Here is a 24,935-nt window from a genome sequence, read left to right as displayed (position 1 = left end):
GCTGGGCAGAAGGTGACCATGATGTGGAATGCCAGATATGCCCGGCACCCTATTTAGGCTTTTGGAAGTAAAAAGCTCCCTCTCATTGGAGGAGTTCAAGTAGAGACTGAGAAACCACCTGGACGAGAGGAAGTCGGGGATTCCAGCAACTGGATTCCGCAAAACCCTTGAATGTCTTCTGGGCTGAGAACAGGAGGCCCAGGTCTACCAGGGGAAGAGTCTTGGGGTTCCACCAACGGTTATTCCCTGGATGTGAAGAGCCACAAAATCTCCTGGGAAGACAATGGCCAGGCACACTTTCCCTTCTCCATAGGGCTCTTCCCCCGACTCATCCTCTATTGGCATCCCTGGACAGACTTCCCTAGGATAACAAGAGATCGGAACCCCAGGGGCCATCCCAGCCCATAGGATGTGGCCAAGAAAACACACAGCTAGACTCCACTCCTGGTGAAAGCTGGCTTCATACTCTTTGAAGCTAGGATGCTGCTGTGCTTGGATCCACGATTGGATCTCTAATGCTGCACCGTGGAACTGGAAAGGAACTGAGCCATCCTCTCATTTTATAGAAGAAAGTGAGGCCCAGACAGAGGAGAGGGACTTAGACAAGACACACAGCCCCCTGGTGGAAGCCACAGGACCCACCCTGCTCTCTGCCTTTGAGCTCAGGACACCTGCTCTAACTTACCCCCATCTCCCTTTTCGGATGACATCAGAAGTGCAAATCCAGTCCACAGTGCACATGGCTCTCATCCCTAATGAATGCAGCGGAGCCTCAAGAATACAAACCCTACTGACCCCACAACTACTATCACTGAGGTAGGTAGGGGCCGGGCTGCACCATGTCAGAGTCAATATGTAAATAAGGGTATGGATGTGTGCAGGGTTTAAAGGAGAACACGCCCCTTTCTCTTATGCCAGGAGGCAGGGTGGAGTAGCAGTTAACACACTGGCTTTGGTGCCAGACAGCCTGGCATCAGAACCTGGCTCCACCTCAGACTGGCTGTGTGAGCTCTTGCAAGTAACTGGTCCCTCGGCATGGCAGTGGCCTCTCGTCTGAGAATGCAGGTCTCAGCAGTGCTCATCGGGAAGATGGCTGTGGAGATTAAACGGTAAGTGACCAGCAAAGCATTTTCCCCAGAGCATGGCACATACTAGTAGTAAGCACTCAATTAATGCTCTCTGGTTATGATACTTTTTTCAATACAGGAAACAGCCATGTTGATTTAAATGACCTCATTATGTATTAACTACAAATCCTCTGAAGCAGATGCTCTGAAGAATGGCTGTTCTCTGAAAACATTCTTTGATTTATTTTGGAGCCGTGTTTCTCAACCTTGGCTGCACAACTCATATGGGGAGCTTTAACAATTACTGATGAGATGCTAATGTAATTGGTCTGGGGTGCGGCCTGGGCGTCTGGGTTTTAGAAGCTTGCCAGGTGATTATAATGTGCCACCAGGCGTGAGCACCACTGATGAAGATCAGGGGTTCTCCAAGTGTGGTCTCTGCATCAGCAGCATCAGCTTCTCCCAGAGACGTATTAGAAATGCAATTTCCTGGCCCCACCCATGACCTACTGAATCAGAAACTCCAGGTGAGTAATAAGCCTTCCAGACAATTCTAATGCATGCTAAAGTTTGAGAACCCTGATGTTGAGTCCAGAGTTCTTATCAGCCCAGGCCGTGTTGTTCAGTGGTTGAGCATCGACCTGTGAACCAGAAGGACACAGTTCGATTCCCAGTCAGGGCACATGCCCAGGTTGTGGGCTCAATCCCCAGTAGGAGGCATGCAGGAGGCAGCTGATTCATGATTCTCTCTCATCATTGATGTTTCTGTCTCCCTCTCTCTTTCCCTGCTTCTCTGAAATAAATAAAAATGTATTTTTTTAAAAAGAGTTCTGATCATGTTTCATCAGTGAATGAAGGACTAGGAGGCTGGAGATCTGGGTGCCAGCCTTGGGTCTCCAAATAACTCACTGAGTTACCTTTTTACCTCCTTGGGTGTTGATTTCACTATAAGGTGAAGTTGGCATCTAAGAACCACAGCCAGAACTGATGCTTTATTTACCCAGCTGGTGTGGCTCAGTGGTTGAGCACTGACCCATAAACCAGGAGGTCGTGGTTCGATTCCCAGTCAGGGCACATGCCCAGGTTGAGGGCTCGATGCCCAGTGGGAGGCATGCACGAGGCAGCTGATCAATGATTCTCTCTCATCATTGATGTTTCTATCTCTCTCTCCCTCTTCCTTCCTCTCTCTGAAGTATGTATGTATGTATGTATGTATATATATATATATATATATATATATATATATATATATATATATATATTATATTTATTTAAAAAGAACTGATACTTTTTAAGTGACTGTTACTGACTTAATTGTGCCCCACCTAAAAGACATGTTGACTTCCTAAACTCTGGTACCTATGAATGTGACATTATTTGGAAATAGAGTCTTAACAGATGTCATCAAGTTAAGCTGAGGTCATTAGGATGGGCCCTAACCCAATGTGACTGGTGTCTTTACGAGAAGACGGTGATTTGGATAGATGCACAGGGAGATGCCAAGGGATGACAGAAGCAGAGATTGGAGTGAGGTAGCTGCAAGACGGAACGCCAAGGGCTGCTGGCCACCACTAGGAAGAGGCAAAGAAGGATTCTACTCAGAGTCTCAGAGGAGCATGACCTGCTGACTCCTTGATTTCAGACATCTATTCTCCAGAACTGTGAGAGAATGAGAGAATACATTTTGTTGTTTTATACTATCCAGTCTGTGGTACTGTTATGGCAGCCTTAGGAAATGAATACAATGACCATGAAACAATAAATCCTAATCTTATTTCATTTATGCAATAAGCATTTATATAGCATTTATTCCATGCCAAGCACTATTCAAGGCTTTCACAAACACAGTGTATTAACTTCTTTAATTCTCCTAAGAACTTGGATTGAAATGAAATCCCAACTCTATGAGATCAAAGAGTGAGGCAGAGAAGGTCCTCAGCCTTGGGTCTCCAAATAACTCACTGAGTTTCCATGGACAGCCAGGCAGCCACGCTTCTAAATGTCCTCTAAGATCCCTGTTATGACAGGTTCAGCCAAGGACCCATACCTATCTGTCCTTGTCCCAGGCTTTCTCAGATGGCTCCCTTCCTCTTCAGGGACATGCGCGCGCGCGCACACACACACACACACACACACACACACACACACACACACAGGGGCAGCCAGAAAGCTCACCTTCACACCATTCACAACCTTCAGGCAATGCACATCCTGTCTGCTCATTGGCACCAATTCTGGAGTATAGCTGGCGGTCCTTCCTTTCCTACCCTGTCACTCTCCCTTGGGGCTTCTCTGTGCTTCCACCAGAAGGGCAGTTATAGGAGCAACAGCAGCAGATCTTACTATGATTTGAAAGGCTAAGGGATCTTGGCCACCACCTCTGACCCCTCCATCTCTCTGCTGTCTTGCTCTCCAAGTCTGTGCTTCCACCAGTCTGTCTCTGCTCTGTCTTCTACCTGTGACTGCCTCTCTGTCTTCCCTGCCTGGATGGCTCTCCTCACATCACACTCTTTCCTCTAAGGGCAGAGCCAGACCCAGTCTGACCATCTTCTGGAGCTGGCAGGGGGACCAGCACTGGAGAAGGCCTAAGACAGATGCAGGGCCCTCCTCCCTCTGGGCCTACAGCCACACTGCCCTTTGGATCTTGAAGCAGAACTCAGTGGGAACAGCATGGGCTCTGGAGTCAGACTGACTGGGTTCAAATCTTGGCTGCAGCATTCACTAGCTATGTGGCCAATGAGTTAGCCTCTTTATAACTCAGTTTCTTCATCTGTAAAATAGGAATGATCATAATGAATGGCCTCACAGCCATTTACAGTAGACACTGACTTATAAATATTGAAATGCTTACAACAGGACAGTCACCTACCAGATAAGCTCTATCTAAGTGTTTGCTGAGTAACAGGCAAGGAGAAGGGAATACATGCCTCTTAGGAGCGTGGGCACAGAATCTGTGATGCAGACAGTGGGAATGGCCCTTAGTGTTCTCAGGCCACTGAGCTCTCAACCCCTGGCGAGGCTAAGGGCCCTCTGTTCTTGGTGCTATGGGAATACCATGGACTTAGGCCCCTGGTTCTAAGCAGCTGTGTGATCACAATCGGGCCTCCATCCCCATGAGATGAAGACTCAGTTTCCTCATCTGTAGATTGGTATTTGGTAGGCCCTACATCACAGAGTTACTATGGTGATTAGAAATAAGAAATGTTAATTTCATCTTTTTTGCCTCCTAGTCTTTTGCCTGCCCCTCCAATCACCCTTCATTGTAATAACTTACATAATATACATTAGTTCATATTTGTATTTCCTCTAACACCTTGTTCAGCACTTGGCACAATGTTGTAAAAGTTTTAACAATGTTTACTGAATGACTGAATGGCACTTATAATTCCTTTATTGTTGCTCTGTCCCATGTCTTAGCATCTGCATGATTTACACTTGACACTTGAATCTATTTCTGCACAAACTGCCCAAACCTGAACAGGTCCTACTTGCTACTTTACCAGTTGGCCTTTTTCTGCAGATGGCACATGGCAGTGATTCTCAGACTTGAGGTGGTGTCAGAATCACCCGGAAAGCTTGCTAAAATGGGGATTGTTGGGTTCCACACTCAGAGTTTCTGATTTAGTGAGACTGAGGTAGGGCCCGTGAATTTGCATTTTCAAGTTCCTCAGAGATGCTGGGCCTTGACTTTGAGAACGACTGAATGTCATCTCCCATCCCCTTGGGAACACATACCGTGTATCTGCTGTCTTTTCTCCATCAGTCACTTTAAATCTTACTCCCATCTCCCACCCGACTCCACTCCTGAAACTGCCAATGGGCATAATATACCCTTGACCCAGGATCCCCCATTTCCCTGGGACTTTATTCTAATGCAATAATAAAAAAGGAAATACACATGTTATGTAGAGAACACTGGAAAACACAGCTTCCTTTGTTCCAGGGGCTTCTCAACCTTGGCACTATTGACATTTTGGGTGGGACTGTTCTTTGTTGTGGGGGTCTGTCTTGTGTATTTCAGGATGGTTGGCAGCACCCTTGGCCCCTACCGTAGATGCCAGTAGCTCCCCCAATATCTCTAGACACTGCCTAGAGATGGGAGTACAGGGCAAAGTTGCCCCTGGTTGAGAATGAGTGGTAAATACATATGAATATATGACTGACATTCATAGATACAGCATTTTGCTTGGTACCTTAAACATATCTGTAATCTCACGTCAACACTATAAGGTGGTGACAATTTCTTTTGTTCTACAGAGGAGGGATTGAGGCCCAGAAGGGTTCATCTTAAACTCAGACAGCAGGTGAAGGGGCCAGGTGGGATTTGAGCCCAGTGCTGCAGCCTACAGAGCCCTGCTCTCTCCCTCAGGCGGCTCTGCTCCTTTCCTGAAGAGCAAACAAACGCTTACAGCCTCATAAATGTCTAACAAGAGGGGACCGGTTCAGTAAATTATGGTGCGTCCCCCGGATGGAATATTATGCAGCTATTAAAATGATGGAGTGCCATTAAAAATGAAAACGCTGTAACAACATGGAAAAATGCTAACTGGATTACATTAAGTTAAAAAAAACACAGCAGCAAATAAAATTGTGATTACCACTATGAGAAAGTATAACTGTGCTGAAGTGTTAGATGGGAGGTATTAAGGATAATTTTCTTTTCTTCTTTGATATCCATTGTTATCAGAATGTCTTTGCAATCATTATTTTTTTAAGTAGCAGCACAGTCACAAAATTTGAGCTGTTAGTTTGCCATTGGCCCTTCTTCCACCTGAATTAGTGGAATTAAAGCTGCTTTAAATCCTTTGAGCGTGGGAAGGGGTTAAGACACTCTTACTCCCTCCCTCCCCCCCTAATAACACTGTTGCATGTATGTTTCTGAACTAGGACATCTTCCCTTGCACTGACCAGCTTCCCCAACACAGCAAACTGCAAGCATAGAGAAACGTTTCTGAGGGTATCGGTGTGGGTCGTTGGGAGCAGGGCTGGTAGGAGCACGCGGTCTGTGAACATCAGCTGTGTCTGCCTGTCAGCGGGTACTGAGCAGAGCACCGGCCTCATGCATTATGCATCGAGAGTGGCCTGGCACCCTGGCCCAGCCGCGCGGGAGAAGTCGTGCATAAGGAACATCTGATGAACTGATTGGAATGTCAAAATGTCATTAAGGATAAATTAATAGATGTGTTACTTTGGCTGGAAGAGGCCATGCCAGCAAGACAACAGGCAGCCGGCGGGCTGTTCCCTAGCGCAAGACAGACAGCGTTTGCAATAGAGATTCATGGTCTTTGTGCAACGTGAGGTGCTTTGCTGGGAGAAGAATAAACAGAAATGCTCCAGCACTTAAGCGCCGTAAAATCACAAGCATGAGATAAATTAATTAGTGTACACTAGGAAGGCGGCTGGTCTGTCTGCACTCCTGGGGAAAGCTAGAATGGATGGTACTGGGCTGGAGATGACAGTCTCCACACCAGCCTCCTAAAGAAATTTAGGAGCAATTGAATTTAATGTGCAATCATAAACTGCAGCTGATGGAAAGATAAGTCGGGTCTGCGTTTGTGTTTTCATGGATACCATTTCTGTCTACTGTTTCACGCTCTTTGTGTCTGTAGGTCAAGAGTCTTAGGTGATAGGTGACTGGGGAGAGCTGTGGCTGCCACTTGCTTCTAATGCTGTGGGAGGAAATTTTAGTGCCTCAATGCAAGGGACAACTCAGGGAAGCCCGACTCCCCTGTGGCATCCTACATAGGGGGTGGTCCATTCTCCCATGACAGGAGGCTCACTACCTCACATTCAACTTGTTCTATTGTCGGACAAGCATTGTTAGAAAGTTCTTCTTTATACTTCCTTTGACTCTTCCTCCTTATAACTTAACAACAACAACATAAGCAACAGCAAGAATAGCTAATGCGCATTGGGCATTTGCTAGGGGCTAGCCACTGGGACATGGTCAAATCATAACCTTAACATGTGTCATCCCCACTTCCCAGTGTAGGAAACTGAAGACTAGACAGGTGAGAGATACTTACGCTCAGGACCATACAGCTAGTTTATGGGAGAGCCAAGATCCAAACTTAGGCCTGCCTAAAACCAAGTCTTAACATTTTATTTTTATTTTATTTTTAATATATTTTATTGATTTTTTTACAGAGAGGAAGGGAGAGGGATAGAGTTAGAAACATCAATGAGAGAGAAACATCGATCAGCTGCCTCCTGCCCACCCGCTACTGGGGATGTGCCTGCAACCAAGGTACATGCCCTGGACTGGAATCCAACCTGGGACCCTTCAGTCCACAGGCTGACGCTCTATCCACTGAGCCAAACTGGTTAGGACCAACTCTTAACATTTTAATTATCACACAGTGCTAAGCGCCATAACTTCCACTCATAGAATAGAGCCCAGCTTTTAGAGCACCACAAAATAAAAGAAGGGAAAACAGATAGGAATGGACCTTTTGAGCCCACATTGTGCACTTTGCTAAGCACCTGGCCTGGGTTAGTTAACCTAATCCATTTTTCATGCAACCATCCTTTTTCTCCATCTGAAACCTCTTTTCTTGCCTTGTTTTTTTTGTTCTAAGTACATTTATTTTTTAAATATACAATAACCAGTGTCATTTCTATGTATTAACAATGAACAATCAGAATATGGAGGGAAAGAGCCATTTACAATAGCATGAAGAAAATAGAACATTCAGATATAAGTCCTCCCAAACATGCATGGGACCTGCATGCAGAAAACTGCAAGAGAATGCTAAAAGAAATCAAAGCAGACCCATGCCAACGAAGAGACAAACCATGTCCTAGACCAGAGGAATGGATGTTAAGTCATCGATTCTCACCACATTGATCTGCTGATTCAATGCGAGCCCAATCAAAACGCAGCAGGGCTTCTTTCTTGCAGATACCAACAAGCTGATTCTAAAAATGCCATTGCACATTTATTTTGAAAGTGAAACAAGAGGAAGCCTCCAAACCTCAGCTCCCCAGAAAATGCAAGCTGATGACACCTGTTGTCATGTTAAACATCATAATCACCTGGGTGCATTTTCATTAGTTATTCTGTACGTCTGATATGGCTGATTTTGAATGAAATACTCTCCATGGCACTACCCTATTTATAAGACGCCAGAAACAAAAACATGTTAAGGGACAAAGGATTACTCTCCAATAAAGATGATAACAATTTCATATAATTGTAAAAAGATGAATGATCTTTGTTCTTGTTTGACTGTTGTTCTAGTTATGTAGTGAGCGCATTTAAAGAAATAAAGTGGCATGGCTCAGTGGTTGAGCGTTGACCTATGAACCAGGAGGTCATAGTTCGATTCCTGTCAAAGCACGTGCCCAGGCTACGGACTTGATCCCCAGTGTGGGGCGTGTAGGAGGCAGCTGATCAATGGTTCTCTCTCATCATTGATGTTTCTATCTCTCTCTCCCTTCCCCTTCCTCTCTGAAATCAATAAAAATATATTAAAAAAATAATAAAATGGTTGGTATAGTTTTTTTTCTCCTTTATTATAATTTGGGGCAATGGTAAAACATTCAGGTAGGGACCACCTTTGAACCTTACTCATCACATAGTCTACCTGATCTCAGAGAGTGTAATCGTTAGTTTTGCTAAAGTAGCTCCTTCAGAATCCTGTCACACCTTCTTCTCAGTTCATGACAAAAACATAGCCCTAGGAATCAGCAACTCTCTGTTCCATGGATCTCTTTTTACACTTAGCCTGTGCCCCTGGCCAATTTGATGAGCTTTTATTGCCTTACATTTAAAATACTTCCTCATCAGAACACCTTGCTGATTTCATGAGGTATCTATATGTAAGTGCTTTGTAAACTGCAAAACACAAGTAGACATAGTACTATCTATAATAATAAAAGCGTAACATGCTAATTAGACTGGACATCCTCCCAGATGACCTTCTGGATGAAGTCAGGGCTGCAAGGGAAGCCCGGGTCCCGGGTGCCAGAGGGAAGCTGGTGCTAGCAGCTGAAGGAAGGAAGGCCTACTCTTGCACGAATTTTGTGCATCAGGCCTCTAGTAAAACATAAAGCACAATAACAATAACTACAATGTTCTGAGCATCTACTGTGCAGCAGACAGAGCTCCATGTTAGGTATGCATTACATTGTCTTAAGTAATCTGGCAAATCCCATAGCAGCCTTCACATTTGGTACAACTGTCCTTCATTCACAGAGGAAACTGAAGCTCAGAGAAGTTAGGTTAGAAAGCAGCAGTCTGGGATTCCAATCCAAATGCAGGCGTCCATGCTCCTTTTACTACAATCCTACTTTGCACTACTGAGTATTGTTTTCTTCGCCCTTCAGAGTCAAGGCACAGGCACAGTTTAATACCATTAAGGAGTGGGAGGTGAGATTGCGGAAGTATAATTTATTGAGCAAACTGCACCAGCCTAGAAGGCTGAAGAAACGCTGCATGGTAATTCCACATTTCCATAGCATTGCTGAATAAAGCAAAGACAAAAGTGTGGCATAAAATCCCTTATCAATCATATCTGAGCTTAGATTTTTCATTGGAAGTTGTCTCCTTGGCGGTAGATGTCCAAATCATAAATGACATGAGAAAGAGAGGATAAGGTAAAACACAGATTGTCTTAGCTTTTCTCCATTTCCCAAAATAGTGCATTGTCGTTAAGCTGTTTTCCAAAACAAAACAAGCCTTCTTTAGTCTTGAGGCTCAATTTGGTTTATAACCTTAATAAAAGCATATTTTCACTCTTACAAAAGTCAAGTCTCCCATTAAAAACAGGGTAATGGCCACACTAATCTTTCAATTCTTCCACTTAACGTGGGTGGTTGCAATATACACAAATTCCCACCCTCTTAGGATATTCTCTGCACAGTCGTCCTGAGCCATTGGAATGAAAAAGTGCTCCAGAAAGAAGCTCAGCCAATGTTTTCTTATTCTGTTTAAAAGGAGACTTCATTCATAAACGGAAGCATTGGGCCCTTGAGGGTTCATTGATGAAGAGAATGCTTATGAGCAGATATTTCTCAGGAGATTGATTGTGGCTGAGGGGTCTTTACTCCTCACAGGGAACCAACACCACTATGGGGAGTGATTGTTATGAGAAATTAAATACTATTTTAAAATGAGCCTGGGGCATTTTTGCTATTCATTACATGGTCTCTCCACATTTATTAACAGCATAAGAATTATCTACTTCAATATTTAAAGGAAGAAAGTGGTACTGTCAAATAGCATTCTATTTGCGATGGACGCTACCCTCCAAACTCAGGTTCCATCATCCAAACCAAAGACTTATCTATTTGATGATGCCATGAGACCAAATTCTTAACGGAGGGTTACGTGGCCAGATGTAGACATCAAGCTAATTCTCCAAATGCCTACGTGCCATGACCCTAGCTTCTCAAACTCTCCCAGATGGATGGGTGATTCTCAATCATGGGACGGCTGTCCTGGGGAACTTTAAAATGTCTAGGCATCAGTTAAGACCAATGCAACCCATCCTCCAGATCTTGTTAGGTTGTGGCTTGTAATCCCCTTTACCTGGCTGCCCTCTGCAAACATACAGCAACTGCTCTGAGTTCCGTGCCCAGGAAGGAGGAAGGATTCCCACTGGGCCTGTGCAGAATCATGCCTCTTCTAAGGCAGGTTTTGGCAGGCACATTACAAAAGACAAGCCTGTCCCCCACCCCCCTCATTTAGACACAACCATGGCAGCCCTTCTACCTTCAACCCCCACCTTTTTTTCTACCTACTGGTCTACAGCCTTTCTGTGTGACAGTGCCATTGACTACCCTGTGGTTCTGGTCAGAATCACTGGTTAACTCTCACTGATCCCCTCGTCGCTGTCAGCAGGGTGGATGCAAGGATGAGGGGTGCTCTACCCGATTGCTCAGAGAAGGAAATTGGTAAAGTTTAAGAATCACCATCTCAGTTGTCTTACTTCATTCTACTTGACAAATTCTTCCCTGTCACTTAGTTTAGTAGTTGCAACCTCTATCACCCCACATCCCTCAGCACACCCAACTGCTGCTATGTTCTCGCTCAGCTCTAGCATTTAATGAATGACAACAATTCTCCTGGTACCTGCATTATATTATATTATTTAATTTCTTATGCTAATCCCATGAATTGAGCACGATCATTCCCACTTTACAGATGGGAAATAGAAACTCGGGGAGCTTAGGAGTCATCACTGGCAGGTGGTACACATGGGATTCAGACTTCCTCCTTCCCTTGGTGTGTGTGTGTGTGTGTGTGTGTGTGTGTGTGTGTGTGTGTTTTAAGACAGTGAAGCCAGAAAGAAAAGGGGTGACTATGTCATTTCTTTAGGGAAACATCTTGCATCTGGCCTATACCAGGCACCCTGTCAGGACCTTTAGCAGGTGGTATCTTTCCTCAACACAGAATCCAACTTCCTCCCTTTGTTATGGCATCACTGCTCCTCTTTCATGTATTTACTAGAGGCCCAGTGCACGAAATTTGTGCACGGGTAGGGTCCTTAGGCCTGGCCAGTGATCAGGGCCGATCGGGGCCTTCTGGCTGCTGGCCAGGGCCTTCCTTTCAGCTGCCAGCAGGGCCTCTCTTCATTCTGTGCCATTCCCTGGTGGTCAGCACACGTCATAGCAAACAATTGAACTCCTGGTCTCCCGGTTGAACTCCCGAGGGGACACTTTGCATATTAGCCTTTTATATATATAGATAACATTACTTTATAACTATTTGTTAACATGTCTAAGTTGCCTTTGACCTCCTTGAGAGAAGGATATTTCTCCCTAAATACATAACACCTAGCTCGGTGTGTAGCACCAAGAAATTGCTCAGTAAATGCTTATGAATGAAAGGGTGTGCCATTGAAACATCACAGCTGTTCTGAAGCGCAGCATTATTACCCCCATTTTACATATGAGAAACTGACATGAGGGTGGAGTTAAGTGACTTAACTAAAACTGTGGGGCTGGAATGCCCAGGCTCTCTTCCGTACGGCAGTCATCTATGTAGCAATATCTTGCTAAGTACCTCCAAGCCCAACCAGACAACTAGGTAATCGGAGGGAAATCACTTTGGAAGAGATAAAGCAGCATATAGTACAAACAAGATGTAATCGTTATCATTCTCATCACTGCAGAGCTTAACTAAAGCACTTCCTTCCATTAAAAGCACAATGCTGAGCACTTAGGCATCTTCCCGTTTGTGTATCTCAGGATCCTCTCCCAGCTGCCAGAGTCACTCCCACTTTGGGGATGCTTGCTGGAGGCAAGCGCTTTCAGCATGAAACCCAGTCCTGCCCTGATGACCGACCCACTGCTAAGGACACTGGGCTGGGCTCTTGGAAACCTGGTTCTCTGCTGGCTGGCTCAGCACAGAGATCTCACTACATCTCTTTTGTGCTACTCCGGGAGCTCCCCCAGGCGGAAGCTATGAGTGAAGATGGGCACAGCCCTTGTGCCCAGCACGGGCACAGGTGAGAAAAAATGCCTATGAATGAATGACCGCCCAAGGGAGGACTTTGTAGAGTTTATTTATCATCAGTGGGCAACACAGAGGTGACTCCAACTAATTGGTGTACAGTGTCCACAGGCAATGAAGTGTGCGTGTTCAGGGGAGGACCTCAATGCTCAAATCCACTTGTCTCTCAAGGCCCAAATGAAGAAAAGCCAAAAGGAGTGTCACAGGTGTGTTCCCTGAGAACTAGAGGCTGAGACAAAGATTGACATGTGAGAGATGAATTAGGAGGAACTTCTGGGGTCAACATATGGGGAAGGGAAGAGAATAGAAGGGTAGGGGAAGGAAAAAGTGGGCAGAAGGGGAAGCTGAATGGATGCATTTAAAGTGATGACTTGAGCCAACCCCATGGAAAGTTCTGAAGCTGGGGTGACTTTTCCACCCCTGTGTTGACAGAATATATAGATGGCCTTGGGGGAGGCAGCTCTGAAGGGCGAGTGGTCCAGAAGGGGGCTTTAGCCAAGAGCTGACTGCCAGCAGCAAGGAGAGTAACCTTCATTCTTGCATGGGGAGCTGAACAGCACATCACAGCGTCCACCACAGGTCACCCCTCTCTGTCAGCAGAGGACCCCCCTGCCACTCTCCTTTTACACCTCCTTTACAAAGTTCAAATGCATGCACAGAATAGAAGCATTTAGGATCACAGGCAGATCTTTCTAAGCCTCAGGGCTTCCTTAATACCTGCTTAATATCAGAACTTAAAGTATAAATGTTAAACTGAAATAGAAACATCTTTCACCACCTTTGGAGGGGAAATGCTCATTTGTATTCCCCTGATTAGGGTGACAGATTCTGTCTTGTAGATTTGCTCTGTTTGGTGCTCGTGACTGATGTGTTCAGACTCTACTTCAATAGAGTAAACAGTAAAGCACCATTCAGTCACACCCCTCTCCAAGTCTATCTGTACACAGGATGTACCCAGTGCATTCATATCTATCTTGTTCCGGCAGTATTCATTAATTTTATCCATTTATAATTGTGACATGTGAGTACATTTTGAAACCTAAAACCAAAATACAATTACAAAATAGGTGATCTGAAAGCTGTGCTGTCACTTTATGCCAAAATAAATAAAAATGCATATGAACTAACTTCCAGAGAATGGAAAAATATAACTCCATGGGAGAGAAAACAAAATGGGGGGCAGCCACCTCACACATATGCTTATCTGTGTGTGTATTCGTTCATGTCAACAACACAATCTAATGATGCCTGATTTGTTCTGGGCACCAAGCTAGTCAATGGGAAATGGATGATGAGGAATACACAGTCCTCCTTGACAAGGAGATAGATGTGCCAACACACCAAGGGCATTATAATCCACAGAAGGTTCCTGAACAAATGAGTCAATGGGTGAATGGATGAAAGGGGAAGGCAAGAACAAAAGTATGAGCCCAGGACTCTGTGAGAGTTGGGGATGGCTACCTAAATAGGAGAATATCATTTTCCTTTTTTTGTTTGTTTGTTATTATTTTTTGTTTAATATATTTTATTGATTTTTTACAGAGAGGAAGGGAGAGGGATAGAGAGGTAGAAACATCAATGAGAGAGAAACATCGATCAGCTGCCTTCTGCACACCTCCTACTGGAGATGTGTCCGCAACCAAGGTACATGCCCTTGACTGGAATCGAACCTGGGACCTTTCAGTCCGCAGGCCGATGCTCTATCCACTGAGCCAAAGCAGTTAGGGCTGTTTATTATTATTATTTAAATACTAGTAGCCCTGCGCACAAATCCATGAGCTAGTAGGTCACTGCTGCCCTCCTGTAGCTCTCTGCCTGCTGCCCCGCCCCTCATAGCTTGTTGCCCTGCCCCCTCCTGTAGCTCTCTGCCGCCTGCCCACTTGTAGTTTGCTGCCCCACCCTCCTGCAGATCCGTGATCCAGTCATTGTACGCATTTGGTCGTTACGCCTCAGGGAGTAACAGATAATTAGCATATTCCTCTCTTATTATATAAGATCTTTTTATGGATTTCGGAGAGGAAGGTAGAGGGAGAGAGAGATATAAACACCAATGATGAGAGAGAATCACTGACTGGCTGCCTCCTGCACTCCCCCTACTGGGGATTGAGCCCACAACCTGGGCATATGCCCTGACCAGGAATCGAACCGTGACTCTTGGTTCATAGGTTGATGCTCAGCCACTGAGCTACACCAGCTGGGCCCATTTTCCCTTTTTAAAGGTACTGGACTTTTCCCGGCACAGAAGGTGGATAAGTGTGCCAGGGAGAGGGCACAGTAGGAGCAAAGTGCAAGGGAGGGACAGTTACATTGGGGTGATGTGAGGATGTCAGGAGAGAGGTTGTTCTCAGAGTTGTCATGCAAAACAATCATCTGAAAAGTGGGTTAGAATGCATATCCCCAGGCCTCACCCCCGAAGGGTGGGGCCCAGGAATCAGAATTCTCACCACAGTCTTCCCCTTGGCAGAATAGCAGAAGGATGACAGGCATCCTGACTTGCCTTCCTGGTAATGCTTTATATTTTTCACCTGCCAGCATGTTTGCTGTTAGCTTTTGGTAATTGATACTTATCATTTTTAAATAGTTTCCTTTTATTCCTATTTTCTTTTCATTTTTATTTGAAGTGGCTGATGAATCGCATAAAATGCTTTTTGAGTATCTTTTGATATAATCATTTTAAATTCCTCTTTAAATGCATGGAGGCAATGATATTTGACTTGTAATATTTAATGTGCAAATCTGTGTGCATCTGAGAAAAGGAGGCAGTTTCTTACTTTGGTTGAAGACCTACTATTGTGCTAGACATTTCCCAAACATTACCTCATTGAATCCTTGCAAGATCTCTATGAGATATGCATTTTTTTTGGTTAATCCTCACCCAAGAATATTTCTCCATTGATTTTTAGAGAGTGGAAGGAAGCAGGAGAGACAGAGAGAAGAAGACATCAATGTGAAAGAGACACATTGACTGGTTGCCTCCTGCACACGTCCTGACCAGAGCCAGGACTAGAGCCTGCCACCCAGGTAGGTATGTGCCTTGGACCGGAATTGAACCCAGGACCCTTCAGTCTGCAGGCCGATGCTCTATCCACTGAGCCAAACCAGCTAGGGTAAGATAGGCATTTTTAAATCTCCACTTTACATATTAGGAAACTGAAACTCAGAAAAAATTGAGTGGCTTGTCCAGGTCACCAATGCTAAACAGGGGAAAGTTTCCTGAAAGCCCCAGAAATAAGGAAGGTACAAGGTCTGGAGTTACCTAAAAGTTAGTTGCTCTTTGTTTTCTTTTTAAGAGCAGATCATCTCCCTAGTGACTGTCACTGTTTTACCTTTTAATTTCATCTTGTTCTTTCATTCATCCACACACACTTTCTAGGAGTTCACTGTGTGTGTTAGGGGCACCATGGGGATCACCCCAATGAACAAGAAACATTCTTAAGACATATTTGCTCCTGCCCGTGAGAACAAAGTAACCGCAGCGAGAGTTTGGAGAAAAGGCCGTTCTCCCAGGTGGAGAGAATCAGGGAAGACTTCCTGGAGGAGCCAGAGTTTGATCTGGACCTCGAAGACTAGATATTGGATTTTAATATGTGGAAATGTGGAGAGAGAGGAAGAATATGGGAAAAGCCTGAGAGTCCCAGTGTGTCCGCAGACAGGGACAAGCCCAGATCACCGTTTTTTGCCTCTGAGCACCTGCGCAAAGCCTGCATCCAAGGCTAAGTGCCTCAGGTTAGCGCTCTCGCCGCCAGAACAGCTGGAAACGTCTTAGTGCTTTTACATGAACGACTACACTAACATGTTGAAACAATGACTGTGCCCATCACAGACCTTGAGGTAAATTAACCTGTGAACACAGGAAAGGCAAGGAGGACTTCTGGAGGAGCATTTCTGTCAGCTCAGAAGGTGAGGAATCATAGCTGCTATTTATAAAATACCGCCTTTGTGTTGGCCACACTACATTCCCACTCTCTTATTGCCCCCCATGAAAATGCTGGAAAGTAACTCAGGGTGGTCATCACCATTTTGCAGATGAAGAAACTGAGGCTCAGAGTGGTCCCATGATCGTTCAAGGTCAGAACAATTTGAAGGAAGAAGAGGCAGACCTAGAATTGTGTTGTAGGCCTGACATCCAAACCCACATTATTCTCCTTTTCTGGTGTGTGCATTAGACAAGGAAGGCTCCTGTTCTAGACTCTTCTGTGTCCCTGGGTCCCAGGGCCTTCTGTCTGTGGCTGTCTTTATTTTGCTCATCAAAGCTCCCCTCAATCTAACCCCTGGATACCCCTGATCTGGCCGCCCAATACTTTCAGCTCTGACCATGTAGCAAATCCTGAGGACTGCAAAGGCAGGATTGCCCCAATGGCTTCTTTGCTAGCCAGGAATAGCTACCACTTCTCATTCCTAGCAAGGTGCTAATGTCCATACTCAGAACTGAAGCTCTCCAGGCAGCCAGACTGGCATCTAAATCCTGGGTGTCCCACTGCCTGGCCAAGGGCTCTCCTAGCACACGGTCCAGGCAGGAATCCCTTCCTTCTCTGAAGAATAAGGGTTGGTGAAAAGGATGAGTATGACTTGGGCGTATGTGGTCATGGGTTCAAACCCTAGCCCTGTCACATCCTGGCTGTGGGATGTATACAGGTCCTCAAACCTCAGTCTTAATGTCTAAATATACTCAACACAATAGCATGTATCTTGAAGGGCTTGTAAGCATTAGAGGGGCCTGGAACATGGTAGCGGCCAGCAGGGAATTCTTTTCAACTCCCCCAACCCTTTCTAGGCTGGTTCAGGTGTGCTGCATTCACCTTTGAGTCTGCAACAGCAAAGTCAAGGTGCAGCTCACCGTAGAGCTCAATGAAACAGGATAAATCTTGAACTTCATCCTGTCTGTATCTCAAAAGTCTAGGGCAGAGATCGGCAAACTAGGGCCCTCAGCATAAATCTGTCCCACTGTCTGATTTTTTAAAATAAACTTTTTTGGAATAAATCCATGCTCATTCATTTCATTGTTTATGGCCGCTTTCATGTTATGATGTCAGCACTGAGTAGATGCAATGGAGACAGTGTGAGCCTGCAAAGCCAAAAATATTTACTTGCAGAAAAAGTTTGGGAACCCCTGTTCTTGTGTATGGGAACTTTCAATGGGGGGGACCTGTGAGGGTCTTTGATGAAAAAGACATTCCTGGCTTCTTCCCCACCCACACGTTATATCCTCTTTTCCTGGTTTATCTATTTTCTCTTTAGCTCTCTGGACCATCACATAACTTCTATATCACTCATTTCCTTATATATGTTGTTTATTTTCTATCAACTCCACTCCACTATAAAGTTCCATGTGAGCAGGGATTTTTGTTTGTTTTGCTCATATATCCTGAAACCTTGACCAGTGCCTGGCACACAAGTGGGTACTCCACACATATTTGTTGAATGAATAAACATGGATTTTATGGAAAAAAAAGTTGTTCAACCAAAGTGTGTTGGAGGCTTTCTCTTTCATGGATTAAGTTTGAACTTTTAGAGGAACTCAGTACTCCTCCTCCCCCCTCCCCTCATACACACACACACACACAACCCCTGGGAGAAGACTATTATTTTTCTTATCTTATAGATGAGACAACTGAGACTCTGGTTAAGTCAGTGCTTTTCAAACTTGAACATGCACATGAGTCATTCGGGGATCTTGCTACCATGCAGGTTCTGACCCAGGAGGTTCAAGCAGGGACCTGAGGTACTCCCAGGAGGTCCTGGTGATGTTAATGTTGCTGGTCTATGGCCCACACTTTGAGTAGAGAGGGTTTAAAGCACCCATTCAGCATTTATACCTAAGACTTGGTGGAGTAGGGTTTGGAATTTGGAGCTCATGGAGGTCATCATTTCCTTTTTGTTCTCTCTTCTCCATCCACATGCACCTCTCAATCCTACGGTCTCATAAGACTTGCCCCTCCTCCCCTCTAAGGCTGCTCCCTGTCCCCAAACACTTTGCCTCCAGTCTCCTCTTCTGTAGCCACCCCACCTCCAGCATCTTCTGCACAAGCTCCTTGACTTTACCTACACACATCCCAGGACTTTCTGATCCTTCAAGTGGCTAATCTTACATTTCTCCACTATTTTAGGGCCTTTGGTTAAAAATCAGTATTTCTCTTCATGGGCCCCAGACAGGTTGGCTTCCTTTCTCAACTCTACCCCATGACTTGTACGAGTGACTACTGATGGCCAAATGTCAGGGCTATGTCCACTCCCTCCGCTTCCATCTGTCTGCAGCAACTCTGCTATTGTCAACCTCTCCTTCTGCAATGGCCTTCTCCTCATGGTTCTTATAGCTCTCTTTTTGCTTCTCTGTCGGCTTTTCCAGATATTCTCTTCCTCTGAACATTTCACCATGGGCTGGCATGAGTTTCACAATCTAGGATCTGTGACTCAGAACTCAAAGTCTGCACCAATTGAAGGGCTTTTGGTTATCCTTATACCTTGAATTACAAGTACCTGTATATTTATCTCCTACACTCCCAAACTGTTCATCTTTGATTTCATCAGGGTACCCAGAACAATCAATGCATGTTAGGAAATGGGCATCCAAAGACAGTACCATGTACACTGGCTAAGAGAATGAAAGGGTGAGGTGCCTGGAGGTTATGATAGGTCACTGCATGCCCACAAAGACTGTGGAACATCTATGCCATAAGAACCCCTGGAAGATCAAGGAGCTCTCAGGGGCCACCGTGACATGTGCCCTGAACCCTTACAATTTCTGAAAGGGGAAAGAAAGAAAGAAACATTTTGTGAGTGGCAACTTTGTGATAAGCACTTTACAAAATCATCTCATTCCCTTTTCAAGGTAATTCTATGAGTTAGGCATATTGACCCTACTTTAGAGCTAAGAAGAAGGAAGCTCAAAGAGTTCAGAAAATTTTCTCAAGGCTGCATAACTGGTGAGCTAAATCCCTGGTTATCTCTTCTACCACAGAGATGGGACTTGAACCCAGAGCTGCATGATTCCAGTATTGTGTCATACCCCTATCCCTTTGCAGATGCTCAGAATTCTTATTTCTCCAGTATTGGGTAAACCTGTCTCTAAAAACACTGATAACTATCCCTGCCCCATTAAACAATGAGTCACCCAACCAAGTGCTCTTATACCACAGCGCACACAGACACTTCTCAGTTGATGTGTCAAATATTTGATGTTATGCTGGTCTCTCAGGTAGGCTTGAGCACTGTTAGGGTGAGGCTCCAAGTCCTGGTCACCTCTCCAGCCACAGTGTCTGGAATATAATGTGCATGTTCAATGTCTATTTGTCAAGTGAATGAATGCGCAAAGGAAGCAAGTTGTTGCTGGTGGGGCTCTGTTGATTTCTAGATAACACAAGGGTAGTAGTACCAGACTCCTATCTGCTCATTACCAGGGTCTAGTGACCTGTGGTCCTAAGAACTGAGCATAATGGCTGGAAGGGGTTTTTAGCTCCATCTTCATCTCTGAAGGCTTCGGCAGATGATCACTGACAGACATGGCCTCTCTCACAAGGCTGGATTTCCCAGGAGTGGAGGACAACATAAAATGATGGGTAATATACTTTCCCAGGAGCCAGGCATTCTGAATTGAATGCCATACTTTTTATAACTGAATGTGTGATTTCACATACCTCTCTGGACCTCAATTTTAAGGTATGGAAAATGCATAATAGGAATATGAGACTAATTCAGTGATTTTCTAATTTTATATTACCAAGCACATATTTATGAAATATTTCTCCTTTATCCTCATGCTTTGAAAAGGTCTGGCTTAATAATGAGAAAAATCATCATCATTATTTAGTAAGTGTGATAATAAATGAACCGGCAATCAGCCAACAAAATGCAGTGATAGCATGAGATAACTCAGGCTAAAACCTAACTGATATAGTTCCAGCCCAAACAAAGACCCTGGATGTCACCTGTGAAGCTGTTTCTAGATAAAGTCATGATTCCCTGTAGACTTCCTGAAATAGTGGAAGCAGTTGAGGAATTTCTTCCTAAACTTTAAGCCCCCAGCGCCACACAAATAGACTCCAAAGTTGCCAAGACTGTGATTCTGTTTTACGTGCGCAATTCTTGCAGGAGGATTAGGTTGATCTCTTGCTGGAATCTGAGGATTTCTAACTAGAAAATTACACTGACAACGGAGAAACAGCCCTTCACATCTCCAAAGATAGGGGGTGAAAAATCCAAGATGGCAGAAACATAATGGACACGAACAATGACTGTTTTCAAATGGCAAACATCTACACAAACTAAAAACTGGGGCTACAGATGGCTTAGACAGAAGTGAGTATGAGAAACCCATAGACACTTGGTTGGTGCAGGAAATGCATGCTACAGTTTCCCTTACAGGGCACAAAGTAAAGTTAACCCAGGGTCGATACTTACAAGTAATAGGAGTAGGAATAAGCATTTCTTCTATATATTGATGGGCAGTCAGATGAAGGAAATGTCCAAAAAGGGGGAAAAAGAAAAGACAAATAAACAAGAATTAGATTTATATAAAATCTTGATTCTTAGAAATGCACATAGTATTTCAGCATCCCTAAGCTCAAGGAGATGCACGTTTCTCTACTGGTCATCATTGCTGAGAATCAGACACTTTCGGTGCTAGAAAAAATGAGAGAGACTTCTTCTATGATGGAGAAATGCACTACTCATAAGAGGAAGCTACATCTCACATTGGCTATGTCAGTTGTTTGAACGTTCTTTCTTAGGGTCACCTAAAACTAGCACTGTTGATTATGACATTTTAGTCTTGGGTCAGATTGCTCTGGCCTTCTGGAACTAGTCTATCACTTTTTCACATGACAGTGCTCCTATGATCAAAGGAAAACCATAATCACTTCTATCTTTTCTGTTTCAGGTCAAATCACATCAGTCTCTATTTATAAAGGTCATGCCAGAATCAAGGAAATCATGTAGCCAGCATCCAAGATGGCTCTCCAGTGATCCACACCTCCCAGTGCTCACACCTTAAGTGTACTGTCTTGCCCCACATTGAATCAGAGCTGGCCCTATCTAACCAACAGAATGTAACAGATGTTATGTTTTGGGACTTTCTAGAATAGGTCAAGAAGAAGCCTTGCAGCTCAGTCTGGGTCTATGCAACTCTCACTTTGAACCCTGAGTCTCCGTGTAAAAAGTCCAAGTATTCTGAGGTTGTTATGCTGGGGAGAGCATGCGAAGAGACCATGTGGAGAGGCCCCAAGACGGCATGAAGAGCTCCAGCCAGCCAGAGCAGTACATAACCAGAGCAAAATTCAAACTTCATGAAAGAGCATTGCACTAACAGAGAGGAATTCCAGTCTTTAGTCTGAAGAGACTACAACTTGAATACTGTGCCTTCATTTCTTAATCTGATTCTTAGATTAGTTGAACTAGATCAATGACATGGGTAAATACCAACTTAAACAGCTGTGAGGTGTGGAAACATATTATGCCTTAGCATCCCAGTACTACCATTTGTTAATGGATGACCTCGAGCAAGTCACTAAATATCTCAGTTTCTCCACCTCAAGGTTGAGGGTAATAATTATCTATCCGCAAAAGTCATTGTGGGCATTAACATTAAATTATATTAATTTAAATTATATTTAAATTATGTACGATATATAAAGTATTATAAGTAAATTATATTAATCTAAAGCAATAGATTATATTAATCTAAACACCTGAAATAGAGTAGGCCTCAATAAAGAGGAATTTATGACCCGACCTCATCCACAAATATAAGGTTTGCCGCTTCTCATTCCGGTGACCAAGAACAAAGTGTTCACCTCTTTAGGAATATTAAAACAGTAATAAAATACAAACAAATACTTAAGTAGCACTATTATATAGTCAGGCATTGTTCTCGGCTGTTATCAGGCATTAAATTATGTATTCCTCACAGCCACCCTGGCAGGTAAGTATTACTATCACCCCCTACATTACAGATGAGGAAACTGAGGCAAAAGAGGTTAAATATCTTGCCTAAGGTCACTCAGTTGGTAACCAAATTTGATTGAAACATGGCTCTAAAGCTCATGTTCTTGACCACTAACTTGTGCTTTTTTTTGAGAAAGGAAGAAAACAGATGTGTGAGTCAGGCGATGCCACATATTTATCTCTTTTAATCCTACCCACAGCCCTAATAATGGAGCATTATTTTCATTTTTATTTGAGGAATCTCAGGCTTTAAGAGGTCACTCTTCACTAGGTCTAAGGTTTTGTGTATTTTTGGACCAGTTCTAAGACCTTCATCCTGAGCTAGGATTTCATCACTGTCAGCAGCCCCAGGCTGCACTCCACATTCTGGCCCCTCTGGCTTTTATGCCGTTAACCTTCAGGACTCACCTCTGCCTGGACTACCTCCTCATGACAACATGCTTCCTTAGCCTTCAACCACCACTTCCAAACAGCTTTTCTGAGTTATTCTGTTTGTTACCAAAAGCCAGTGCTATCAAGGCAACTACAGAATGACAACAACTGGCAATCTTTTATTAATTGAGTACCTTTTCCCAATTAAATGGCAAAGTATTCCAGGCAGGGATTATAGTTCTTTATTCTGTGACCAAAACACAATATATATGTGTGTTTTCTGTAAGGCTTAAAGAAGATTTACTAAAGGTCTAAATTTACAAGGATACAGTGATATTGCAAGTAACAGATTGCCTGAGACCAAAAATCCTGAGCAGGAAGACAGCTGTGCTTAGAAAAAAACCAAAACCCAAACTTAATAAATAATGTACTGCAAAATTTTATTTTCAGCTGGCTTGCAAGATTGACTTGAGACACAGCTTCCCTTTTTGTTCCATGCTATATAAACAGGACTAAATTGTCTATTTAACCATCTAGTTGACCAGTTACCAACCCATCTAGCACATAAACCCATCCATTCATCCCTCCATCCAAACATCCATTTATCTACCCACTAAACAATCTATCTATTTAGCCCATAAACACACACACACACACACACACACACACACACACACACACACACACACACACACACATCTAAATGGAAATACTTGTCCTGTGTATCTCCATGCAGCCCCGACTCTATACGGTCCCGCTTTAAAAGAAACCCAGTCCAAAGAGCCAAAGGTATACAAAAAGAATTCTAAACTTTAATTTGCATCTTTTACAAACTGTAAGGGAACCCTGTTTGAATCACCCACCATCTCATAATCCTTTCTGCAACCTTTCATTTTTCAAGATCCCTTCTACCTGTTACAAAACAACCATGCAACGACAGCAAAATATCCCCTCTCTCCTTTCTCTTTTCTCTTTCTTTTCCTTTACATTTTGAATGTAATGATTTAGCTTCTTTCATTAAGTCCTTCCCCTGGTCCCCTGTACATGTAACCCATTCTCTGCCTGATGTGTAGTTCAGTATCACAAAAGAAAACAACTAACAGCAAGAGAAAAACTCTCTTTGGAGAGTGACAAAGACGCTCTAAGGCCAAAGAAGATGAGCACTTCAGGGGAAGAATCTACGAACATCTTATGTATCCTGGAAATATTTGGCCACAACTTTGGGGAAGACTTTGAACCAGTGGACCCACAAGGAGCAGAGAAAACAGGGAGCACCATGCCCATGTCCATGAAGGTTAGGGAGAAGACCTCGATTGAGCCAAGAAAGGGGATGCAGCAGGTGTTTGACTTCTGGATCAGGAACTAACTGTGGATCATGATGGGACTGAAGAGATGTTGATACAGAATCCTGACTTGTGATGATTTGCCTATTACTTAGGGGTTTCTTTTCCTTTAATAACACTTTAGGTTGCTGTGGACAGTGTTCTGGCCAGCAGTAAGTTAGTGACAGACTCAGCAATGAAATTTTCCACATAAGAGGTAAAGGAGCCCACAAAACCCTTTACCGGCCTTTGGGAATCTCTAGACATGAGAAGACATTGCAGGTTAGTGGAAAGAGTGTAGGCCTAGGCTTAATTTCTCTTTTTCTCCCTCTTTACCTTTCTCCTCTTTTCTTCTCTCTTCCCCTTTCCTTCCCTTTTGCCCATCAGTACATAATTATCAACTAGTTCAGCAAAATGAATTTTCTCCAAAAGTCACTGGATATGTAAAAACTGATGGGCAAACTCCCAACCTCTGCCCATGGCCACAACACCTGAGATTTGCCTCTTGGGGAGAAATGGTGATCATGTGACAGCTGCCGGCTGGGTCTGATGGACGATTTTCATAGAGGTGGAAGATGAAGACATGCAGAAGAGGTTAAAAACACACAAAGGGACTCCCTTTATACTTGCTCTCACCCAGGAAACAGAAAGCCCTTTCCTCCCTCCCCAAAAGTCACACGTTTCAGAAATAGCTGTTGGGAAGGAAGTGAAATTTCTTCACAAGCTCACAGCCGATGGTGACGTGGGGTAAGCCAGGCTTTAGAAAGAGCAAAATTG

The 24,935-nt window shown here is 44.0% G+C and overlaps 1 protein-coding gene across 6 annotated transcripts in view; it reads right to left on the bottom strand.

Moving 5' to 3' along the window:
* Nucleotides 1–24,935, bottom strand: part of PTPRT (protein tyrosine phosphatase receptor type T) — a 932,116-nt gene that overhangs the window by 117,022 nt on the left and 790,159 nt on the right. For 4 of the 6 annotated variants that reach the window (XM_079783687.1, XM_079783689.1, XM_079783688.1 and 1 more), the window contains exon 15: nucleotides 20,923–20,952. The exons of the other annotated variants lie outside the window; for them this stretch is intronic. In XM_079783687.1, coding sequence (XP_079639813.1) covers nucleotides 20,923–20,952 — 30 coding nt within the window. The remainder of the gene's footprint in view (nucleotides 1–20,922; nucleotides 20,953–24,935) is intronic. 6 annotated transcript variants of the gene reach the window in all.

The sequence above is a fragment of the Cnephaeus nilssonii genome (assembly GCF_951640355.1).
Source record: "Cnephaeus nilssonii genome assembly, chromosome: 11".
Lineage (NCBI taxonomy): Eukaryota > Metazoa > Chordata > Mammalia > Chiroptera > Vespertilionidae > Cnephaeus > Cnephaeus nilssonii.
Note: the sequence above shows the minus strand (reverse complement) of the source record. Positions and strands in the feature narration are given on the sequence as shown.